General features: G+C 37.5%; 1 protein-coding gene across 6 annotated transcripts in view; it reads left to right on the forward strand.

Annotated features, from left to right (window-relative positions):
- UBE3A (ubiquitin protein ligase E3A) overlaps nt 1-25021 on the forward strand; it is a 50062-nt gene that overhangs the window by 12762 nt on the left and 12279 nt on the right. For 2 of the 6 annotated variants that reach the window (XM_031605263.2, XM_031605264.2), the window contains exons 3-7: nt 3504-3650; nt 4259-4378; nt 7402-7446; nt 15708-16018; nt 19925-21180. In XM_031605263.2, coding sequence (XP_031461123.1) covers nt 4359-4378; nt 7402-7446; nt 15708-16018; nt 19925-21180 — 1632 coding nt within the window. In that variant the 5' untranslated portion in view covers nt 3504-3650; nt 4259-4358. Of the gene's footprint in view, nt 1-3503; nt 3651-4258; nt 4379-4830; nt 4856-7401; nt 7447-11663; nt 12367-15707; nt 16019-19924; nt 21181-25021 lie in introns of those variants that run through there. The other 4 variants (XM_031605265.2, XM_031605266.2, XM_031605267.2 and 1 more) reach the window with 3 other exon arrangements.

A 25021-nucleotide genomic window follows, 5' to 3' on the forward strand; every position in this document is an offset into this window, starting at 1 on the left:
AAGTACTTGATGAGAAGATCTCATCAGGCTGTGCAACCAGGTTGCTATTTAGCCACTTCTGAAGCATCTGAACATGGTTTCCAATTGCTTGCTTTCACTGGCTCATTATTCATTTCCTTCCTCCCTCCCTTTCATTTGATAGTGTTCCTTTCAGAGGAGCTGTATCTTTTCTACTTTTTATAAATGGATGTTGTCTCCAAGTACTGTGTAAACATTATTCATCCTATTTGCTCTTGATGATGGCTACTCTATGCCATATACATGGTTTAAGGGTATGGTTCTTGTCCATTGTATTGGTTAATTATAATATAGATTGTTGCAGTCCTGGTTCAATGCACCTCTTGTAAATAGTTGTTAGGCAGCTATAGATGCATGTGTATCGGAGCATACCCCATCCCAAAGAGCCTCCAGCAGCCATCTCAAGTTTCTGGGATATATTGCACAGACATGAACTTTGCTTGTTACCTTCAGCTGCCCTATATGTTTGTGAAAGACTAAACTGTAAGCAATTTTAATCATGACAGTAAAGTCTGAAGAAATCATTTTTGAGACATTCTGCTTTAAGAATAAATATTTGCTGTGGAGCTGTTTTTAGAACGGTACCTTCTGGAAGATAAGTTATATCCAGAAATTTTTGTAAAGGAATACCTATGACAGATGAATACCTGCTGTACCTCAGTTTTCTTTTTCACAATGCATTTTTTCCATTATATTAGTCTCCCCTTTCCTAATCAAGTTGAGTCCTTTGACTCTTTTACCAATTTTTCTTCCTTGTATGGATCCAGCAGTCAAAATGTCCTGCGTTCAGACACTGTATTCTGCATTAGGCGGTCTCCTTCACACTCACCCCACGTTTTAATGTTCTGATCTCTTGCTGCCACAGGCAGCACTCTGCAGATGGATAAACAAGTAAGGTTTTAGAAAGATGAATTTCATCTGTGCTAGAGACTTCTGGCTAGTCGTATCCAGTCCCACAGGACTGGCAGCAACTTTACCTGGGGAAGCTGGGATGAGAAAGGAGATAGGATCATAGAATGGCCTGGGTTGAAAAGGACCACAATGATTATCCAGTTTCAACCCCCCTGCAGGGTTGCCAACCACCAGACCAGGCTGCCCAGAGCCACATCCAGCCTGGCCTCGAATGCCTCCAGGGATGGGGCATCCACAACCTCCTTGGGCAACCTGTTCCAGTGCATCGCCACCCTCTGAGTGAAAAACTTCCTCCTAATATCTAACCTAAACCTCCCCTGTCTCAGTTTAAGACCATTTCCTCTTGTCCTATCACTATCCACTCTCGTAAACAGCCATTCCCCATCCTGTTCATATGTTTCCTTCAAGTGTTGGAAGGCCACAATGAGGTCTCACCAGAGCCTTCTCTTCTGCAAGCAAAACCATCCCAGTTCCCTCAACCTTTCCTCATAGGAGAGGTGCTCCAGCCTTCTAATCATCTTAGTGGCCCTCCTCTGGACCTGCTCCAAGAACACGCATTACTTCAGGTGGGGCCTCGCAAGAGCTGAGTAGAGGGAGGCAGTCACCTCCCTCTCCCTGCTGGCCAGAAGTGATCAGTTAAGGGTTCTTGCTGCTGGTATCCATACTGTTGAAATGGAGCATGAGATTTTTAGATTTCAGTACAGTAAATTCAGTCTTAAGGTATCATTTAACAGATTAAAAAGGGTTGCAGCTCCAAGATTCAGTGTCTTGATCCATGATAAGTTTACTTTATAGATCTAGATTTGATTACAAAATTTAGATGAGTTAACAACAACTTAGTGAGTTTCTTGCTAGTTTGGACACTGTTTTGCTTAATATGGGGGCTGTAAATTCCATGCTTGGTGCTGTGTTGTCTAACAGTTGGATCTCTGTCAGGCCTGGTCACAGACTTGCCTTGCCCATGGCTGTGGAGTTATCACTTCAGAGTATATTCTTTAGCAGTCCAAAATCTGATGGTTTTGAATCCAGCACCAGGGCTTCATGCGTTCCTTCACAACCATATGGGAGAGGTCATGAATGCAAAACACGCTTGGGAGAACTTTAATTTTACTAACATTGCAATTGGCTTGTTATTCTTATGTGCTTCCAATTCCATAGAACATAACTAAGGTATTAGCTACTTAGAGCAACCAGGCAAAATGCAGGTTTCTTCGTAATAAATGAGGAATTAGAGACTACACCACTGTCCTCTTTCACTATTGTACTGAAAGTTACTTGTGTAAAGAGATTATTTTTAATTTCTAAGTGCATTTTTACAGAGCCATTTCACACCAATTCTTCAGAAAGCAGCAAGAAATAAGATTTAACTTGAGAATAAAGCACTGCCCTATAATGGACTTCTGTTTCTTTAAAGCTAAGGTTTGCATAAAAGTAGATATCATCAAACTATCATAATGCCATAAAACAGTGCTTTTAAGGCTTCTTAGTTTTGTGTTGCTTTCTCTGGTGGCTTTTTTTTTGGCTATTAGCTTTTGTTTGCAGTTGATAGTCCACAGCTGTTAATTTGAAAATCTTTGATCTGTCACTTGATTTTTGATGGAGGAGAAACCATTCCCATTGACTTTTTTCTGTTGCACTGTGCTCCTACCATTGACTCAGTTATTTGACTCTAGCTTTGACAATTTACGTCCATAACTCTGTTTTACTAAAGAACCTCTGTTCTATGTTGGAGATTTTCAATTGGCTTGCTTTTTTCATTTAAATCAGCTGCACTTCTGAAGTTTCTAGTACTACTGACTTCATAATTAAAATGATATTTCTTGTGTCAAGAAACGCACCTGATTGAAAAGCCTTATTTCAAAAATAATGTAAATTTCACTTCATTTTAGCGATGCAGCCTGTAGCAGAGTTGCAAGTTGTAATAGAATAGCAAAAGTCAGCAGCTTTTCAGACAAACTTTAGAAAACTGTAGGACCTGTTCAGCCATTTCATCTTAGATGAGTCATTAGATGCAAATTAGCAGTGAGAGTTCTTGGTTGCTCTGTCAGACTGAAGACCTTACTGAAAGACTTGCGATATGTTGGACTGAAGCACAAAAGCTTTGTTTGCTGAAACATGCTATAGGATGTGCTGTTAGTATTTGCATGGGATCACGATGACTACAGATGTAGAGAGTTGGTCTGAGTGCCTCCTTAGCTTTTGTGTACCTTGCTGCATAACAACCTAAAAATGTGGATATTCACCTGTTAGAGCCACAGAAATAAAACTCTTTTTTTCGGATGCTGGACAGAGATCTGTATTGCTATAGGCTGTTTAGAGACAAATGCCTTTGTTTACTAAATACAGTAATGGTGTTTCCATTTAATTAAAAACTTCTTATCAACAGAAAGTAAGTTGTGCTGTTTGATCTGACTGCATCAGAGGCCTCTTTGCAATCTGTTGAGTGATAGAGCTTGGGTGGGAGAGAGAATGGGGTGATACTGAGTGTTGAGGTTTATGTTTGGAAATATTTTATCAGTTAACTATAGAGTAGATAATAGTAATAGGTAAGAGACTAATTGGTTCCTTTTCAGCCATGGAAGTAATCAGCTGGGGTGGTCCCATAGCGCTCTGGGCCCGAGTATTGCTGAGTGATCATTGGCTGCCACCTGAGTGACAAAGTAAAGGACCAAGTCTTCAATTTAAACCAGTGGAGCCAGATCACAGGAAAGAATTGACAGGTAAAATACGCTTCTGAAAACATAGAGGAGAGAGGAGAGTCCGTGCAATGTAAATGGAGCAAATAACATAAACGATGGGCCACCAGTGGCAAAACTTGTTCATTTAAAACAGCTTCATTTGGGGGAAAGCAATACAACAGAGCATAAGTTACTTTTTCTTCCCTTTCAAACACAGAACCTCTGTAAAGAGCTAGTACTAATTCAGTTGTAGAAGGGAAACAATTTATCAAATGTTATTGTAGTTAGAACCTATTGTAGTTAGAACCATGTTTATATACATCCAAATCTTTAAATGCTTTTTGTCTTGACATCAGGTGCTTTCCACTGGTTCAAGAGATGTGGGGCGTTTTTGTTGTTTTTTCTTTCTTTTTAGAGAGATTAAAAATAAGTTGATTTTCAGTTTTGCCAGTTGTGATTACTGTAGTGAAGTATTCAGGCTTCACTGCATTCAGTATACAGTATTCAGTATAGTGCTATCTAAAAGGTTTGAACAAGATTTTTCTGAGGTCTTTATTTTGCAGTAATTCTTAGCATCTGTGTTTTTGTTCAGTGGGCTGGCTGAAAATAGTTCGTAAGGACTTTTAACTAAATTATTTTTACTTATTTAGAGTTGTTAAGCTCATGCTTAGCCCAACGTGACACAGGACTGGTGTGTGACAACTGTTTTTAATCAGTGACTCAAAATTGTGATCACCCTGATGTCACCGAATGGCCACAGCTTGTAAAAGGTAAGATCAAGACGTATTGTGTTGTTTCTCAAGGTAATTGTTAAAATAATATTTGTTCTAAGATTTGAATTTGTTTGACATGAAGTTAATTTTGTAGACAGTACTAAGATATATTATTTATAAGTCAGATGGCAAAATTGACTTACACTTTTACTTAGAGTGATTTCAAAGCTCACTTGTCTTGTCCCTGCCTGCTTTTTAAATTGCAAGCTCTGCAGTGCTCCATTGTGCTCCTCTTAAGAGCAAAACCATCACTTAAATATCTCTGACTTTACTATAGTACTAAATTCTGTTTAAATTGTTTAATGTACTAATTTAAGCAATTTGCTCAGTTTATTTTAAGTATTTGTCCAGAATGATTGATGATAAAAAAAATTTGTAGACTGGCATACGTTTACTTTTCTCTCCTAAGGAGTTACAGTGGAGGTAGAAGGAAGGGCTTGCAGAATGGAGAAGTTGCTCCCTGTGTTGTTGGAAGTGAGCCACCACCTGAATTTGCTAGCTCATACCGCAGCATTCAGATTAATTGTCTTGATCAGTTTCTACGATCTTACTCAGAGCTGGATTTGTGAGAGTGTTTGCTCTGAGATTTTTTCTTTGAACAGAACTTGTTTCAGATTTGTCGTGCCATATAGTTGTTTTCAGTATTATTGCCTGCCTAGAAGAATAAAGGTTTCCTGTTTGTGAACAGTTACTATTAACAGCTTCTCAACAAATAAGTACAATTGCTGTAAATAGATTGGTCTTGCATATTGTTTTAATGAGTATTGAAAGCCCATCATATTTGTTGCTTACATTGTCATCTGAAACCTGTTAAAATCCATTTATTGAGTGGATTAAAATTTCTGCAAGTCACTCTTATGGTCCATCTGCTCACGTTACAGCAAAAGATAATCTGAAGGAATTTGAATCCTTTTCCTGTTGAACCACTTACCTCAGAGGACCAAACTTTTTTAAACTCAGCTAGTCTTTTTTTCCCCTGAACTTTCCTGGAACTTTGTCTTCTCATATATTATACATAAACTATAGGAGTAGGAAAAGACATTGGATATACTGATACGTTGTTTACTTGTCTGCACTGCAGACTGCCATCTAGTTTTTTCTTTACAACATTAGGTTTAGATGCTAATCTGCTGTTCTTTTCTGTAATTTTTCATATTGTTTTTTTAAAGGATCAAAGTGACTAATCCTCTTCTTGACAGAACTGTTTCGTGTGTATTTTCATAGCAACTTGAAGCATTGCCATTATCTGTAGCTTCATTGGGTTACACTGCATACGAGTAAAACAGAAAACAACTGCCTCAAACTTCCAAATTGGCTCTGTGTTCTCGGTTTCTGAAGTCATGCATGTTAATAGAGGAGCTAGCTTATATGAAGATAGGCGCTTCTCTCCTTCACTCCTCAAATTGGATGGCTTCAAGCATTTGTATATTTAGGCGAATAATTAGGAAGAGGTTTGCTCTTCTTTGTTAAGTATCTGGGGACTTGGTTTGGAGAGTCAAAGGGGAGATTAAACTTTCATTTGTTTTGCTGTTGAGCATTATTTCTCTACTGCAGCTCTTTTGTGAGTTCTGAGTTTGAATAAGTAAGGTAAGGATCATTTTGAGGGAATAAGATCACATTTTCAGGCTGGGTTGTTTCTCTAACTTCTTTTTTAGCTGGACGATATGTGCATTCTAAGCATGAGCATATACTTCGTTGGATAGTAAGTTGAGTTCCATTCCTAGTGTCAGTTGAATTTTGTAACTTAGTGAAATGTAAACAAATAACTTCCTGTGTTCTTTATCATTTGTCACTGCATCGTATCCAGTTAGCTTAGGAATTTAAAATTGTGTGCCAGAAATGCTTTCTAGGCATTGCATCTGTTAACATAGTACAGCTTGGTAAATTCTAGAAAGTTGGTAAGATCTGGTGTGTCAGTAAAGGAACTGAGATTTTAGTAGAGAATACTGAGAACATTAGCTGTGCTAACCGAAGTCCCCTAGCAAACTTGGCTGAAACCTACAAAATGAGTGAGTTATATTTACAGATATTAGCTCACTTCTGTTTTGAGAAAGTTCTGTCACAAAAGACATTTTTGTTCATGTAAGCTGCCAAGTGTTGCTGTAATGACTGTGCTGTATTTCTACTCCTACGCAATATATCCAATTCAACAGTTCCAGTCAACTGTACCAAAATCTACCACAATGAAAGTTGAGAACAGTTCACAAGATTACTGAAAAGAAGCTTAAGATGGTTGAAGTCAAACCTGTATTTGTACTGCCTTGCCTTCTGGCTTAGAAGTCTCACTGGATTGGGGGGAGCCCAGAAGGATAAAAATTAATGTCTTAAAAATAAATTATGCTAGTGCTGATTCAGGAAGTTAAAGAACAAGATGGGAATAAGGAGTGAGGCACCTGTAATTTGGCTGTCTTAAGTGAATATGGAACTATACCCCTTAAACAACTTTATATTAAGTTAAAATGGTAGGTACAAATGCCAGGCAATAACATCTAATTCTCAAAATTACTGGCTGACCTGTTGATTGGAATGAAGAAATAGGAAACTGTAACTCTTATGTTCTGTGAAGTTACATACATAAATCTGAGTAATGAGAGACAAGAAATTTGCTTAGAGAATGTTGAAGCCTACTTCTGAGCTGCAGCATCTTTAAAGTTCAGCTGTTGATCACTGGTAAACTTTGAATATACCTTTTGGTTACAGAAGTGGTTACGAGGAATTAGCTCAGAACTGCTGCATCATGCAACCTGAATAAGGAAGTACTGCCAACAGAAGTCTCCTCTGGTGGTTGCTGCTGCATAAGCTGTGGGGAAAAAATGCTGTCCTTTGATTTGACTGTGTTCTCAGATTTATGTTATAGTTTCTAGAGTTTGGTCAAACAAGTTAAATGTGCAAGTGCAGGAAAGCTGATGCTTCTAAATGATATAATTACCATTGTTAATCGCTTTGCCCTCCTCATAACTTTTCATATTGTTATGACTTAAAATAACAAACAGTACTTAAGACTTCGTCTGTATTTGCAGATCACCAGGAGAACCTCACTCTGAAAACATTGAAACTAGCCGAATGTAAGTACCGAGTGGATGAGTTCAGTGTATCTTGTTTAAAAATGTTTTGAATATTTGGGCATAAGAGTTACTTTTGTACCTCAGAAGATGAGTGGAAATATGGTATCACATTGCAAAATTTCAAACTCATATTGCACTATGGAAAAATGATTTTGTAAATACTGTGGTTTTTTGTTTTTTTTTTTGGAGGTGAATGGGTTGAAGGGAGAGCTCAAGAGTTTATTTTAACATGAACCAGTAGATGGTAGCATAAGTGTCAAAAATCTGCATGTCTATACTCAGATGTGGCAGTAGGGTGTAATTTCTACATGCTACTCACTAATATCATTTGTGGAATTGAAGGTACTAAGGCATGGTATCTGCTAGTATCTATTGAGGCAGATCAATTGCTAGCATAAGGAAAAAAAAACTAGTCTGATTTGATTAGGCAAATTCATATGCTAAATACTCTTAAAAACAGCAAACTAATTTCTTTTCATTAACAGTATTCATCTAGCATCTCCCTAGCAGTTTAGAGCCTTGTTTTGGTCTATCTTCATTACCCAGAAGCCAAGATTAACTAGAAGCAAGATTGTATTTGGCTGAAACGTTCATTTCAATTCCAAACTTGGGAAAAAAAAAAAAAAAAAAGGTTGTGGGAATGAGAGGACCATTTTTAAAAAGATAGAAGTTACTTGAGGCTTCATTTTTCTGTGCATTAGCAAACAAAGATTCTTTTCTAGCTATTCAAACCATCCTGTGCTAAAATTCAAATAGGGAAACCACAAACATTGCTCTTCTGGCTAAGAACAGAACTTCTGAAATAATAGAGGGAGTGTATCCCATTTGTTAGCATACTGTCCTAGGCTTCAAAAGATTTGGGTTAATTTTGCTTCTGCCACAGACATTTTCTGTGGCCTTAAGTCAACTGTCTCCTCCCCAGCCTTCCCTCAATTGGTCTAGCATTCTACACATCATGGGTTGGGTATCTTGCAGATTATGGACATAGTGTATTGCTGTAGCTTCCCAACCTAGAGGGGACAAAGCTGAGGCGGGCTGCTTTACATTGCACTGCATTACCTAATGGATGAAAAAGAAACAAAGAATGCTTTCCCTATGCAGTTTTAGAAATTCACTGGAGGAAATTCTTTTCTTGTACAAAGAAGAGTATTTCTCCTAGGATGGCAAGTTTGCTTGCCCTCTTTCATGCGAACCTGCACCAGAAGTGCTGTTTGCATAAGAGTACAGGTTTTGTGAGGTAACTGACAGCTGTGTCAGCCAGAGGTTTGCAGGGCAAAGGCTCTGCCATAATGTCTTCTGCTGATGTAGCAGCCTATTTTAGTGATCCTGGGGCAAATTGGGTTATGGTTCTCTGTTTTCCTGGCCTAAGCAATTGTTTGGCTGTAGCCTTCCCTGGACGTTATCAGTTGATCTGCTGTTTTTTACCCACTGCAAAAACAAATAAGTAAGGTAATGAGGACCCTGACAGGTGTGAAATGAAATGAATGTAAAGACGGGGGATAAATCAGAAAGAAGAGCCAATCCAACTATATTTCTCTTCTAGCAATTTGACAATATGTTTTACTCCCTAAAACAGGACCTGAAAAATTAACATCTGCAGCTTTTCTATAAAAGCTGAGGTGTTTTTTGTTTTGTGTGTGCAGAATGATGATCAGACTTGCTCTGACTGCGTAGGTTTTGTGTCTAAAATTTACACTACCCAGTCAAGCTATAGGGATCCATGTATACCTACTACTCATATACAGCCTCAATACATAGTACACTTAAAAGTTTTTAGGACTATATCAAGATGTGGTGTGATGTATATGTCACCAGTTGCAGAGAATTTCTGCAATCCCACTGCATAGTTGCTCTTTGCATAAGGTGGAATGGCATGCTGAATAACAGTTTGACTTGCAGGCCTGCAGTGTTGCTAAAATAGTAACCATGTTATTTATATGCCTCTAATTTATTGGTGACTGCAGGGATTTATGGAAGCATTCTATTTGCACAATAACAAGTTGTTTTACTCTGGTTGGCTGATATAATTGCTTTATTTGTTTGTATTTTGCATTGCAAGGCTCCATACCAGGAGCATAGTCATGCATTTCACGTGTGTTAATGAAAAGAAAATCCAAGTCTTTCAGACTGATGCAGCAAATTCTTACATGAATGAGTGTCTTACTTATCCCAAGCTTTTCAAGTTCTCCTTTTGCCTAATGAACCTCTTGGTGTTAGCTCAGAGTCTTATTTTTTTATGTTTTTTTTTTCCCTTAGCATCCATTCAAGTTCTTGCATTCTCAACTTCAGCACCTTCTGCTGTCTGCTCCTGCTACAGAACTGCAGTCATATCTGGCATTGATTAGTGCAGCATTCTAAAAACCTATTTAGGACTAAATTTTGTTCATTTACTTTAAGAATAAATTGACAGCTCTTAAGTTCATGTATTTTCACTGCCTGTCATATGTTGTCATTTGTCATGCGCAAGGCTTGGGTATTCTGATATGATAGTTTTCTATAATTTAGCTTTCTTTCTGGTCTTGTGGATGGTTTGCTTTAAACTTTAAAATGTCTGTTTGGTTTTGAAGCCATCAGATATCACTGCCCCTCTTAAAGTGTTGCCAGTTAGATGTAATGCATAGTCATCTGACATTGGGGTAGGTTTTGTAGCTGGTTCATTTCCCTAAAAGAATGACAAAAGGAAAATTCTTCAGCCTCCCAAAATATGCCAGAAAAATGATTAATAGCCATTGCAAATATGAACTGTGACTGTATTAGTGTTTCATCATACCAGTGCTACCCTAGAGGGTTTTAGACATGGAATGCCTTAAATTATTTTCCTCATAGCTGAGAGGAGAGCTGGATTTGCATAAGCTGAAGCTTTCTAATCCGTAGATGCTAGATTGTTCTTAAAATAAGAGCTGAAGTGTTTGCTTAGGTCTTCAATCCCATGTTACCTGCAGTTAGTATCTGTGTGACCATGGTCGCTGTTTTAGGACAGTGTCAAATAGAATGAACTCAGTAAAAGAATTCTGCCATGAAACCAAACTTAGTAAAAATTCCAGAAACTTTTTAACTTGAAAATAGGGTTGTGTGATGTTCTGTTTACTGTACTTGGCCTCTTTCTTTGGAGTTGTGCAAGGAGAGTACATGATGATGAGCAGTTAAGTCCCTTCTCTGTAGGTTAGATGTATGTTGCAATAGTCAGTCTTCTAAATATTTTTTGTAAAGTAGTTTATTTTTGATCAAATTTGCTACTAGAATACAGCAGTGGCTAGAAGGAGGTGATTAGAATCAGCATCTCAGAAAACAGTCTATATGTTTTATTGTTAGTGAGTTAGTGAGTTGCAGTTGGAGGGCTGTGAAATACTGTTTAAATATCATACCTTACACATTTGAGCTTTTACAGTACAACATGGAGTTTAATCTGGTTAACTATATTTGCTTGGAATGTCAGGACGTTTTTGACAGAGGGAAAACAACACAAAATATAGTAAATAGTGTATTTTGCTTAATATTTGATAAAACTTTGTTTTCTTCTGAATATGAGACAGACCGAAGGCCTCCTGCAAGTATGCTTATTGTTTCACTTCTTTCCATTAAGGATGGAATTGATCTTTTCTTGACCTTGCAGCTAGTACAGAGTATTAGTATTTAGGACTCCTTACTTAATAACATAAAATCTGGAGAGCTACTGAAATGTTTTGTGCAGTTAAACTTATAAAAAGGAATCTAACACCTGATGATACTTCTGTACTTCCTTCTTTTGTCTTCAATAACAAATTTGTTCAAAGAGAGTAAGGCACTCTAAGTTTCTATTTAATCCTAAGCTTAAGTTTATTCATATTTATTTATTTATTACTATTTATTAATAGTAATTCAAGTTACTTTTTCTTTGTAGTTAAATTCATTTATGGGCTTCTTTATTAAGATTGTATTTCTCAATCTTTTGAAAAGGCATTAATTCTGTAAACTCAAGCATAGCATTTAAATCATAGAGAAGTATCATGTCTGTAGTTGGTCTCATTTACCTTTGATGATTGCTTATAGTAATTGTCTAATAATTGATTTTGCAAAACAATTATTTAATCTCTTCAGATCTGTTTTGCAGAAAAATTTAAAAATAAGGCATTTTTCCTGATATTGCTTGGGTTGAAAAGCCAGGATGCAATTAATCCCTTATTCACCTCTAAATCTCTTGGCTAACTGAATATTGAAATGCTAGGAACCTGGATATGAAACTGTGGAGTAATGTGTTTCTTGAGCCTAGAGTTAGTTAATAATCAGCAAAAGAAATGGCAGTAATGAATGCTCTTCAAATAAGAGTGTAACAAAGTAATTTGTGAGGTAAGACTGAGGGATGTTCTGACCATGTTAGTGACACCATCTCTCTAGCTGTCTCTGCATTGCTCCATATATCCAGGAGACTCTTCTGTTCTCAAGTTCATCTTGAGATGAACATCTTGAGATGAAAGAGTCATATGACTCTTTCAGCACACAATTCCTGGAGACACATCAGATCCAGCATGTGTGGTGGGTGACCCCCACTTCACTCAGAGAGTCAAAGTCTGCACCCAGCTATTGGGTTTTCACTGCCTGAGAGGTACATCATGCTGAAAGGATTAGGATTTGGAAATGTGAGCTCCATGCGTGTGTTTGCAGGCGTACATTAGCTGAGATGCCTTTGGCTGAAGTGGGCAGAAGGTATTATAACATCACTGGAACCAAGGGGTGGTGCTCAGTTCCGGCTCTGGGTGGAACTTCCGGCATTTTGATGAGCAGGCATGCTTTGTGGGCAGTGCTTTTACTGGAAAATTCTCTTCAGGCATCGCTATTATTACACTTAATTAAGCAGAAGAAGGAAAACAAGCGAAATTTGAAAGACGCTCTCAAAAACCAGCGTTCAGATTCGCAAAGATGGCTGTCCATAACTACACTTTGGTATGTAAGATTTCAGCTGCTTTGGGTCTGAAGGTATTCTTATTTCCAAAGCGTAGTATAATTACTCAACCTATTAATTTTCTATTTTCCTCTGTTGCAAAAATGTTTGTAGCATTTCTCTGTATTTAGCTAAAGATATCTGAGAAATGCAAATTAGATGTGTTGCGTTGAAACTTTTGAACCACCACATTCAGTTCCTTGTTTTATATGTCTTTTAGACATCCAGCAGAAGGAACTTGAAAGTGGGACTGATGAGGAGTCTCTGAGGGAACTAGGGCTGTTTAGCATGGAGAAGAGGCTGAGGGGAGACCTCATCGCTCTTTACAGCTGCCTAAACAGGCTGCAGCAAGGAGGAGGATGTTGATCTCTTTTCTCAGGGACGAGTGCTAGGATGCGGGGATACTTCCTTAGGTTGTATCAGGAGAAGTTTATACTGGGTATCTGGAAGATCTTCCCTGAGAGAGTTGGTCAAGCATTGGAAAAGACTGGCCAGGGAAATAGTGGAGGTCCCGATCCTTGGAGGTATTCATGAGGCGTGTCCATAAGCCACATGGACATGTTTTAGTGATAGTACTTGGTATGCCAAGTTGGTAGCTGGACTTGATATTGAAGGCTTTTCCCAATCTAAATCATTCTGTGCTTCAAAATGTTATTTTACCAACATCTCCAGGAAGGTAGAGGCTCAGTAGTAGAAGTTTCTTTGCTACCCCACAGATTTGGCAGCATTTCAATTACAAATGTGAAGTACTTATCTGGCTTTTTATTAGTTAAAGAACAGCCTATAGGGATTCTTTTATTTTTTTTTAAGTACTGCATAAGTAAGTCAGTGAATATTAATTTTTAAAATGGAAAATGTGCTTGTGGAATTATTGGGCTTTGGGGAAGGAAGAAGTTACATATATTACAGTAGGCTCTTGCCCTCACCAAAGTATAGTGTCTTGCTTAAGAAGGTTATACAAGGCCTACTGTGTGGGAAATTATCCTCAAGGCAGTCCATAAAATGTGTACAACTGTGCACGTACAAGTGAGTTTTGAAATCAGATAGTCAGCAGCAGTGTGGTGCATGTAAGTCAGCCTCTGCAGTCTGAGCTATGCTATGTATGTGTGCTAATGTAAACTAACCATTGAATTTGTAAGGGACTAGTTACCCTTTGCTAGACCTCTGTGTAGGAGCTTAAAGGGTGCTGCAGTGTTTTTTTAGTTTTCATGAATGCCATTTCTGTGCTTTTTGCTTTCCATCATGATGGATATGGAAAGAAAAAGAGCTCCTTAGATGTCAGCTGTTAGAGACAACTCTAATCTTAGTGCTGTGCCTTAGTATTTCAGATATTACCTGATTAAAACATAGTGTTTGATGTAATGAAATACTGTTAATGTAATCAGCATTTATATACTGAAATAGTTAAAATGTTACACGAGCTGGAAAGGTGTGCGTGCTTCTTTAGCAACTTATCCAGCTTGAAAATGTAAGCTCTCTCTTGTAGAGAATTGGTCATCCTTTCACAGTGGATTTAATATGAGTAACAATTCTGGCTGCTCTAGGTGAAAATGTATGCCCACTTGTAGAGAAGCTTATGAGAAATAATCCTTATAATGTTTGTAGGTTTTTACACAGGTCAGGAAAAACAGTGCTGCAAAGAGCTTGTGGCCTACATGTAGGCTGCAGTGGAGAAATAAAATGAAAGAAAAGTGTGATAAGGGAGCATAAAACTAAAATGCTCATGTGGATGTGACTGCCATTCTGTAAGCATGTGCACACAGATACAGGCCTCCGACTAAATATATAAAAACTGGAGAGGCTGGAACTCTTTCCTCAGATCAGGAAAAAGCTATTCTATTCCTTTGTGCAGTAGTGGCTTTGATGGTGTTGATGCTGCTCTACTTTATGATCTTCCAACTCTGCCTCGGGGCACCATGGAAACTTTTTTATTCTGTTCTTGGAAAGTTTAGGTCAGGTAGACATCGGGAGTAGTGATTTTCTTCCCTTTTGCTCTTACAGATCTCATGATCATAGAGAAGGAACAGAGGTGTTGTTGTTGAATAACATACACCTCAGTAGTTACTTTAAGAACATGAGGACACTTCCCCTTCTGAAGCCACTGTTTTGAAACTCTAGTACTTGACCAACCCATGTTAATGGCTAGGCACAGCAGGTACTGAGTAGTACCAGCAGGTCTGAGGCTTCAGTTCTTATTTACTTGTTCTATGGAGAATCTGTGCATGCATCAACTTCTGGAAAAAGCAACTTCAGTTGTCACAATTTCTGATTTATGTCTTCTTCCCACCTTCTAACTTTTAGACATGTAGCATATTGCTAAACTTGCATTCAAGACCTATATATTAGACATTTCCAAAATGTTAGAAATTTTATTTCTATTTGATATCTTGCTTTCATAACTAGCTTTCTTAAAATAGTAGGAATTTTTTTGTTTTGAAAATACAGTGAAATACAGTGTTCTTGGTGCTGGATGTAGCTCTTTCTGTCCTAATCAGCAGTAGCGTTCAGTTGTTTTATTTACCATTTGCATGTAAACATGTAGCTCTAGTAATTGGCCATTTGGATGTTTTTGTGTGTGTACAGTACTAGGCACATTGAGTAATATAGAGATACAGTTGTAATTCTTCAAAATACGTGCTTGCCACATGTTACTTTGGGGGAAGGGGAGAATTTGGCAAATAGCTGTTCAAGAGCCATATACTTCACTAAGCTGAGGTTATTGAGCTCATCTTTAATCATGGTTTTGTCAGCAGTTCAATTAACCAAGTAATGCTTTTCCTACTCTTTTAAATAACAGATTAATATCAGATAACTGTGATCATCTGGAATCTTGTATATTAAAAGAGAAAACACATTTTAAAGGATTTATATCCTATTGGTATAGTATTTATTGATACTATTACTAAATAAATGCCTGGATTATTTGTCATGTAACTATCCTCTCAATGGCAACTGTACCTCTCAATTCTATGCATCAGAGAGTTGATTACCTGTAAATCCAGTTCTGTTCTACTTTCAGCCTTGCTTTGCATCTAAACTGCTCTTTTTTTTTTTACCAGTTGAGATTGTGTCCACTGTAACACTAGAATGTAAAGCTGATAACTGTGTGTAAACAAGATTTACCTTTTTATTTCAGAGGACCCATAAATGAAATTGTGTTAAATACATTTGCATTTGTCAAGATGAAAGTCCTGCATTTAAAGAAATCTCCTGATGTTCCCTCTGATTCAGAAATCTTGTGTTTCAGTGCCTGACTAATCTCTGCCTTGCTGATGCTTTGAATGAGCTTTGTATGTGAAAGCTCTACTAATCCATGTACTTACTGTTTGAATGTTTGCTACAGGAAGCGAGCAGCTGCAAAGCATCTAATAGAGCGCTACTACCACCAGTTAACTGAGGGCTGTGGAAATGAAGCCTGCACGAATGAATTTTGTGCTTCCTGTCCAACTTTTCTCCGTATGGATAACAATGCAGCAGCCATTAAGGCCCTCGAGCTTTATAAGATTAATGCAAAACTCTGTGATCCTCATCCCTCCAAGAAAGGAACGAGCTCAGCTTACCTAGAAAACAACTCCAAGGGTGCCCATAACAATTCCTGCACTGACAGAAAAATGAACAAGAAGGAAATGCAAGGCCCAAGAGATGACTTCAAAGGTAAGATGATACTTTGGAATCCTTATAAAATAGAACACATTTAGTATGCTCAAGTACAAACCAGCAGATTCCAGTGTGGTGGTATTCTGCTGACTTCTTAGGTGAAATACAGTGTTCAGCCTTTAAATATTTTACTGCAGATCATGTGAGATATCTGGATGAATGCTGAACACTGATTCCAAATCTGGATCTTCCCTGCATCTCCAAAATCGGTCTGTCGTCTTAGATGAATTCATTCATTCATTTGCTTCTGAGATTACTGCAAACATGGAGATTTTGCTTAAGTGCTGTTGTATGCCTGCATTAGTTTGACTACTTTAACCAATTTTGTAATTGCTCTGTAGTAAATGAGATGTAAGAGTTGCACTTCAGATATTTCTAAACACTGGAATTATAACAGGTGAATAAAAATGATGGATGGTATGCTTGTTTAGTGGACTTTTTTTTTTTCAGCAGAAATAGGGATGATAAACCTATGACTGTCTTACATAGATTTGTTTTGGACTATTCATGGCTTTAGAACATACCCTTCTTGTGATTGTACAAAAGTTAACCTTTAGTGTGAAGCTGTGTTTTTACTGAATGCCAGACCTTCCAGTTATGACTACTAGACAGATTATTTATTTGCAAATCAAGGTAAGAGAACACTAGACAGAAAGAGACCACAATGTAAGCTGACACCTTGATTGTTGCCTAAAAATAAGCATCCAAAAAAAAATCCATCTACCAAATGAAAAAAATTTAAGTACAGAATGTGAAACCATTCACAGCAGAGAATTGGAGAAAGACTTGTGAAATCATCAGTGAAATGTAACTGTTCTAGGAGACCTGAGATGCTGCAGTCAGTAGTAACACTAATTTCATCTTTAGCTGATATGAGGATATGTCCCCAAATTATCTATGATCTGAGTAAGCAAAGATGCAAACAGTAGGGAGGGGAAAAGGGAGCTAGTTAGTGTTAGACTGGCAAGAGACACATTATGAGACAAACCACAAAACAGACCTAGTCTTGTGTATTTGAATGGAGATGTGTGCATACAGGATTTTCATTTGTTTACCCCTGCCCTACCATCTCTCTGCAACATAGGTAAGTAAGAATCTTTGCAATCCATCCAAAGGCAGCCTGTTGTCTAAGGCAGTGACTCAAACATTGTGCATTGTCAAATCACAAATATTGACCTGTCTTTGTAGCTGTATGGACATAGTGATCTAGCACTCAAGTTTGTTTGTTTGTTTTTAAAGACCCTTCAACAAATGTTTCAGAGAAAACTGCATTCAAAGTTAAGAAAGCCGAGAAAAAGGATATGTGGCTTGCTTTTATGCTTGACACAGGGTTGGAAATTTCAAATAATTTAGAAGAACTGCCTCTTGGAATTATTTAAATTATCTTTTTCACTCAGAGGGTGGTGACACACTGGAACAGGTTGCCCAAGGAGGCTGTGGATGCCCCATTCCTGGAGGCATTCGAGGCCAGGCTGGATGTGGCTCTGGGCAGCCTGGTCTGGTGGTTGGTGACCCTGCACATAGCAGGGGGTTGAAAGTAGATGATCATTGTGGTCCTTTTCAAACCAGGACATTCTATGATTCTTTTCTGTAATGATAAATGCTAGAATTACTATCTCTTAGGAAAGGTTTATTTGGAGACTGTCAGCCAGCATGTCACTAATCGCTTAGATGACATTCTGAAAAGAGGAAGGAAAAAGCAAGGGAAATAATGAATTTGTTTTAAAAACAAACAAATATAGATCAGAAATGCAGTGAAATAAAAAAAGAACCATTTCAAAGTTTGTGTTATAATTAGCCTGGAAACTTGTCTTCAGCTCTGATTGCCAGTATATTGAGTTGGGAACAGACTGATAATTGGAAGATAAGTGCTGCTTTTGGATCCCTGCTAAAATTTGACTTTGTGTATGGATTTGTCATGGGTATTAATGAGAGCAAGGTTTGAAAGGAACTATGTTTACATAGTTAGAAGACTTAGTTGTAGTAGAAGGTGTGAGAGAAGGCACAAATAACTGCGTGTATTCAGATGTGTCACTGGAGTTAGAAGGAACCTTTGCTTATGCTGGATTTGTTCTCCAGCCAGTCAGTATCTGATGTAGATATGTCACATGCTGATCACTGCTATAAAGTAAAATTGGACAGGCCCTTACACAGCAGTTCAGTTGGAGCATGGTCTCAGGATATGACTTAAAGCTGTTGTGAAACTGCTGGTGGTAACACTTAATATTTTAACAAGAAGTAGCACATGGTTTGTTTCTTAAATATTAAAAGCATGTAAAAGAATGACTGGAGAAATCCTGCTGAATTTAAAATGTGTAACTATTAAATTATCAACCTTTATTAGTAATGTTTTGAGCTATGAATAACTTATATGCTCTTGTCAGTGAACTCGAGGCTGTAGTCCTTGTTTTCAAAAGTTATGGCACTGAACAATCTGAGAGGCAGATTTTATTTTAGGCAAGTTCGCTGCTTATATATGCACTACAGAAAATAAAAATAGGAAGAGTACTAGGATTTAATCTTTTTATAATATCTTCATTGCTGTTGTTTATTCAACAGGACAGATCTTAGCTTTGAAGCTTTTTCTGCTGTCTTCATATTTAATGGAAGTCAATCTTAGTAGCATGACAGAAAAGATTAAGCTTATGTTACATGTGCTCTAAGAATGGTTATGAGGCTCTGCAAAAAAATCAATAGGTCGTCTCTCTGCATGATTTAGTTTATATTTTTAATTTAATGTTCATTCCAACTAGTCATTAATACAGGCAATAACGTTTGAAAATACTTCAACGTATACTGTCTATATAAAGGTGATAGGCTTACTGTCTGCAGAGGTGGTTACAAATTTGATTTTCATTCTGTGTACCAGTTTAGAAGAATCTGATTAAGATGGAATGAAAACAGTCTGCGTAGTAGTATCTCTGCATATCTAAGAACGCACATCACATCACTGTATCTATCAGCAACACCAGTATATCCAGTGTGTTTGGTGGTAATCTTACTCTTAAATCACCTGGTGCAAGAGCCCTTGTGGGTGCTGTTTGAGAAGTGAAGAAAACTGGAACCAATGCTTTCTCCCACTTGTTACTAGATAGAAAGATTTGGGTTAGCAAGAGGACCTTAAAATGAGTACAGAGTATGGGAGACAGGTACCACACTGTTGATGTGTAAACCACCTTGTCTATCTGAATAGCATGTTGATGAGTATGTTCCGCTGTTATTCATACGAACAAATAACTCACATGCCCAACAGTGCATGTAATTTAGAAGGCAGCATAAACTTATAACCCTGTGTTGTGGTTTTTTTTTGAATGATTTTCAGGTATGTATTATGCAAAAACTATTGCAGAACTCATAAAATTTCTTATTTATTTCTAATACTCTTATTTCTAATATTCAACAAAATAAGTTACTGAGTCTTTTAAAAATCTTATCTGTAAGTTGGATCATTTATGTGGTCTGTTGGAAAAAAGTTGATACAGTTCAGGTAGCATAATGACTTGTGTGTCATTATCTGTACTGATTTACATTGGTATTGTCTCACACAGCCTTTTTATTAGGCTTTTAAGGTTTTAACATCTTGCTGATTGCTCTAGTTACTCTTCTTTAGACAATCTAATACTATCAAGCAAGATGAAGTCGATCAACTGCAAGGCAGTTTTTCTATCACAGCGTATTCTCTGATCAACATCCACAAATAAGATGGTATACAAAAGAATTCTGAGTTTGTGGTTTATTGTGCTAATGAAAGTCAGGTATGTCTTGAATTTATAAAGTGCTGACACTATTTTTTTTAACATGTGCTGATGATATAATATCATCTTTATCGTGTAAAGCACGTTAGCAGTATCTTCTTAATTTTTATCTTAATACAATTAATAATAATATTTTCTCTTGTTATAGATGTGACTTTTCTAACGGAAGACAAGATATATGAAATTCTTGAACTATGTCGAGAGAAAGAGGATTATTCCCCTTTAATCCGAGTGATTGGGAGAGTATTTTCCAGTGCTGAAGCACTGGTACAGAGTTTCCGAAAAGCCAAGCATCACACCAAGGAGGAGCTCAAGTCTCTTCAAGGAAAGGATGAAGACAAAGATGAAGATGAAAAGGAAAAAGCTGCCTGTTCGGCTGCTGCTATGGAAGAAGATTCAGGCGCGTCATCATCTTCATCGTCAAGAATAGGTGATAATACACAAGGAGATAATAACCTCCAAAAATTAGGCCCTGATGAAGTGTCTGTAGATATTGAAGCAGTCAGGCGGGTCTACGATAGATTACTTTCTAATGAAAAAATAGAAACTGCCTTTTTAAATGCACTTGTGTACTTGTCACCTAATGTGGAATGTGACTTGACTTACCATAATGTATACTCTCGGGATCCTAACTATCTGAATTTGTTTATTATCGTTATGGAGAATGGCAATCTTCATAGCCCAGAATATCTGGAAATGGCTCTGCCGTTGTTTTGCAAAGCAATGAGCAAGCTGCCCCTTGCAGCTCAAGCAAAACTGGTCAGATTGTGGTCTAAGTATAGAGCAGACCAAATTCGGAGAATGATGGAGACGTTTCAGCAGCTTATTACTTACAAAGTCATAAGCAACGAGTTCAACAGTCGTAACCTAGTGAATGATGACGATGCTGTTGTTGCTGCTTCCAAGTGCTTGAAAATGGTTTACTATGCAAATGTAGTAGGAGGGGATGTGGATACGGATCATAATGAAGAGGAAGATGAAGAACCCATCCCGGAATCAAGTGAACTAACTCTTCAAGAGCTGTTGGGTGAGGAAAGAAGAAATAAAAAAGGTCCTCGAGTGGACCCACTGGAAACTGAACTTGGTGTTAAAACTATAGATTGCAGAAAACCACTTATCCCCTTTGAAGAATTTATTAATGAACCACTGAATGATGTTCTAGAAATGGACAAAGACTACACTTTCTTCAAAGTAGAAACAGAAAATAAATTCTCTTTTATGACTTGTCCCTTCATATTGAATGCTGTTACTAAGAACCTGGGACTGTATTATGACAATAGGATCCGGATGTACAGTGAACGACGCATAACTGTGCTCTACAGCTTAGTACAAGGACAGCAGCTCAACCCATATTTACGACTTAAAGTGAGACGTGATCACATCATAGATGATGCACTCGTGCGGGTAAGTCGCGCAGCAACTTGGAACCTAGGTTTGTAGCGTTTGACTGTCACAGACTACACAGGCTTTGACTAACTGAAAAAGACTACATGTGAATTCAGTATTTTGTGTGCTAGACTTCCTCAGCAAGAATCTCAAATAGCTTTGCTGTATTAAGTTTGAATTTCTGAATATGCTGCTGGAGGCTGAAATGTTCATCTCAGAGCACTTGCCATCATAGGAGTTTAAGGTAGTTCTTAACCCTCACAAACAGGTTTTGTGCTGTTACATCTTGATGAAGAGAGTGGCCAAATTCTTTCTTATTTTCTCTCAATTCTGGGCTGCATCATCTTTTGATAACGGGGCTTTTCCATATGGGTGTTTGAATTAAAGCCTTTCAGCTGTGTGCTATTCTTGAGGACTTGGACTTCTAGGTACAAAGCATATATAAAGATTGACTGCTTGATAAGTAGAACTTCTCACTTTTCTAAGCCTCGTTGCTATTTGGTGCAAATAACATGATTGAGAAAGGGGAAGTAGAAACTGTTAGTACCTGAGAACTGTGAGAGCAGCCTGTTTCTGAATATGCTAGCTTCTTAAAGTAAAACAAAGACACTTGATCGTGCATTTTTTGAAGATGGGAGTTGTGCAGAATACAAACTACAAGGAGTATTTAACGGTAAACACTGTTCCTTGAACTTGCCCCTTAATTTCAGAACTTTTCCTCCACTTAGTTTTTTGCTTAAAGCTTTTATTTTTCAGAAGTCCATTTTTGTTTTCTGTTAAAAGTGAAACAGTCCTTGTAAATTTTTAAACTTAAACTTGCTTTTAAAGCATGTTGCTAACATGTCAGACAGGGAGTGTATTTGGGAGAGACTTTGGGGAAGATATGACTTTGCTTCTAATGCAACAGCTATTTCTATTTTGACTTTCAACTACTACTGAAGATCAGTTATGAGAGCCCTGAAAGAGCTCCTACTTTGATTTGCAGCATACATCTGAATTTCTCAGTGGTTTAGCTGCTTCTCAGGAATTGTTAATATTATGAATTGACACAGAAGATTTTTGCATTAGCGTACCGGTTGGGGGAAACGAAGAGGGGAATTTGCTATGCAAAGATGGCTTCAGTCTGAAAGCATAGTTTTGTAATAGGCAGATGAGGAATACGCTATTGTAAGTTTAAACTCTCCTGTGTACCTGTTTTCTGATCTATTTTTTTTAGAATCTGTTTGTAGTTTTATTATCTATCAAGCTTACTTTATGTCCAGTTAAGTTTTGTCACCTTAAAGTAACAGTTTATTTTGTTGACACTCTTCAACTTTGATACACTTAAATAATGGAAAAGAGTAAAGTACTTTCTCTTCAGGAGTGGATGAACTGAAACAGTGTAAGAGCTAGCAGATAAGAAGCAGACCTTCCTCATACTGAAGGTGGGGAAGAAATCTTTGGGGGTCAAAAAGTGTTTAATGTAACTTAGCTCATGGACAGCAACTAGTTGGTGAGTTCTTACAGCTCAGCTGGGCCACAGCAAACATTACTGTGCTGTTGGTGATTTGAGTCAAACATACTCATTTGTGATGCTTGTGCAGCAGCCCTAGCACTGTCCAGCAGTCTACAAATACATGCCTGGGCAGTTGCCATGGACTCTGTAATGGTTGTTAATTTAAGCTGTCAAAACATGTTATGTTATTGTGATCTTACTCTGTCAAAAACCTAAGTAGAAATTGTAGACTGTTTATTCTGAGACAGAAAATAAAGGAAAAATTGAATGCTTTTACATTCAAACAGTGAGCTGAACTTACGGTGTTGGTCAACAAAAACAAGCATGGCCCAAGCACTTCTCAAAAGTGAAAAATGGGTTATATTCAAGAAATGGTGATGATTGAAGATTCACTCTGTTGTACAGACCATTGGTTTCAAACTGAAAGAGTGGAGATTTAGACTGGATGTAAGGAAAGATTGTTTTGGGTTTAGTTGTTTTTCTTCCCTGTAAGGGTATGATACCCTGGAACAGATTGTTCAGAGAGGTGGTGGATGCCCCATCTGTGGAGGCACTCAGGGCTGGGCTGGATGGAGCTATAAGCAACCTGATGTAGCTGTAGGTGTCTCTGTTCATGCATGGGAATTTGACTAGATGGCCTTTAAAGGTCCCTTCCAACACAAACAATTCTATGATTCTATGTAAACTATGATTAAAAATACTAAGAGAGAATATAATAGTAATAATACAGCATACAGTAGTCACCTTTAAATGACGAATGTGTTTTTATTGACAATAAGAGTTATCAGTGTTCAAGGACATAATGCTTCCAGTGTATCTTGAAGTTATTCATCTTATTTGCCAGTCATGAAAGAAGGCTCTATCAGGAGCTAATAAGTGCAGGCATTTCGTGTGACCCACACAAACCTCAAGAAGGCTCTAAGGTGTAAATCTGCAGGTAGCAGGACAAGTTAGTCAGGGAAATACTGCCCAGTGCTATTGCCTTGTGCTTTATTCAGCAGCTGTCTGATCTGTCAGTTTAAAAACTGGTGCTGTTGCTATAAGTGCTTCCTGTAACAAATTTGGAAGTACTTGTCACAATTTTCACAATTCGTTTCCACTTCCTGATGCTTCAGTGGTGTGAAATAAGTCAGGATAGAAGCCTTGAGTATGTCCCAATCGTAGAAGTGACTTGGTGTCTCTGACTACGCTCACAGTTGGAACTACAGGTCAAAGACAGATTTGATGCCATCAGCATTAGCATAGAAACACACAGTACAAAAGTGAAAGCTACACTGTGCAGGTTTGTATCAGTGACAGCTGCAGCTTAGGGTGTGATATTGAACTTGGCAAGGATCTCATTGAAAACTATTAGAAAGATTTTGCCAAGTCTTGAGTTGTGAAAGTATAGTCTTAAATCTGTTCAGTGCTGAAGTTACAGGTAAGTAATACCACTTCTAATATTTCACTCTTGCACTGCTGTTGTTTTTTCCTGTGTTTGTTTTACTTACAGGATTTGTATTCAATGAACTGTTGATCTGAATACCATGATTCATTTGAATAACAAGTAATTTTATACTCATGTCACTATACCAGTGTTTTTACAGGGTATTTTCTACAGAATTTTTTACAATATGCATAACAACTGACCATTTCATGATGAAGTCATTCTAAGAATATTGATTATAAAGAAGTGAGGTTGAGGTGATCCTAATCATATTTTTAATAGTACTGGATATTTTAAAGGCAACTGTAGCAATCAGCTTTCATAATTTATTTGAGCAAGTGGACTTGATTACAGATCTCTGCTAATCAGTCAAGTTGGTTTGCTCTCAATATTTAAACTTGAATTCATCATGTACGTCCTGCTTTTAGGACTTCATTAAAACAAATATGAACACCAGTGTTTTTTAATTACAGTAGGATTTTTTGCTTATCCTGAGAATTTGAAGTAATACCTTTTAAATACTTACTTAAAGCTGCTTTCTATGAAGAGAACTGTAGTTGTCCGTGGAATAAATACATCTAAGTAAAATTTTCATGTATAAACTCGTGGTTCAATTTCGTTGCTTGTTGTGTGCCACTGAACCTTTATTTTTGTTTTTTATTGAAATTAGCTTAATGAAACAGACTTTGTACTGTATGCTTACAGTATACTTATTTTTATGTACATTAGTCTGAAGATTCCTGAGAGGGGAAATGGTAAAGTGTTAGTCTTCACTTCTATTACAGAACTCTCACACTTGGGAGCTGAGAGGTCAGTTTGCAGTCCTAGAAAGCAGTTGACATGCTTTTTGTGTGTATAATGCATTTCTTTCAAGAGGTTAGCTCTAATACAACTGAGTCATGTTACATGGATGTGGTGGTAATGAAAAGCTTATCCTT

This window comes from Phasianus colchicus, chromosome 1 (genome assembly GCF_987193195.1).
Source record: "Phasianus colchicus chromosome 1, bPhaCol1.hap1.1, whole genome shotgun sequence".
NCBI classification, from domain to species: domain Eukaryota; kingdom Metazoa; phylum Chordata; class Aves; order Galliformes; family Phasianidae; genus Phasianus; species Phasianus colchicus.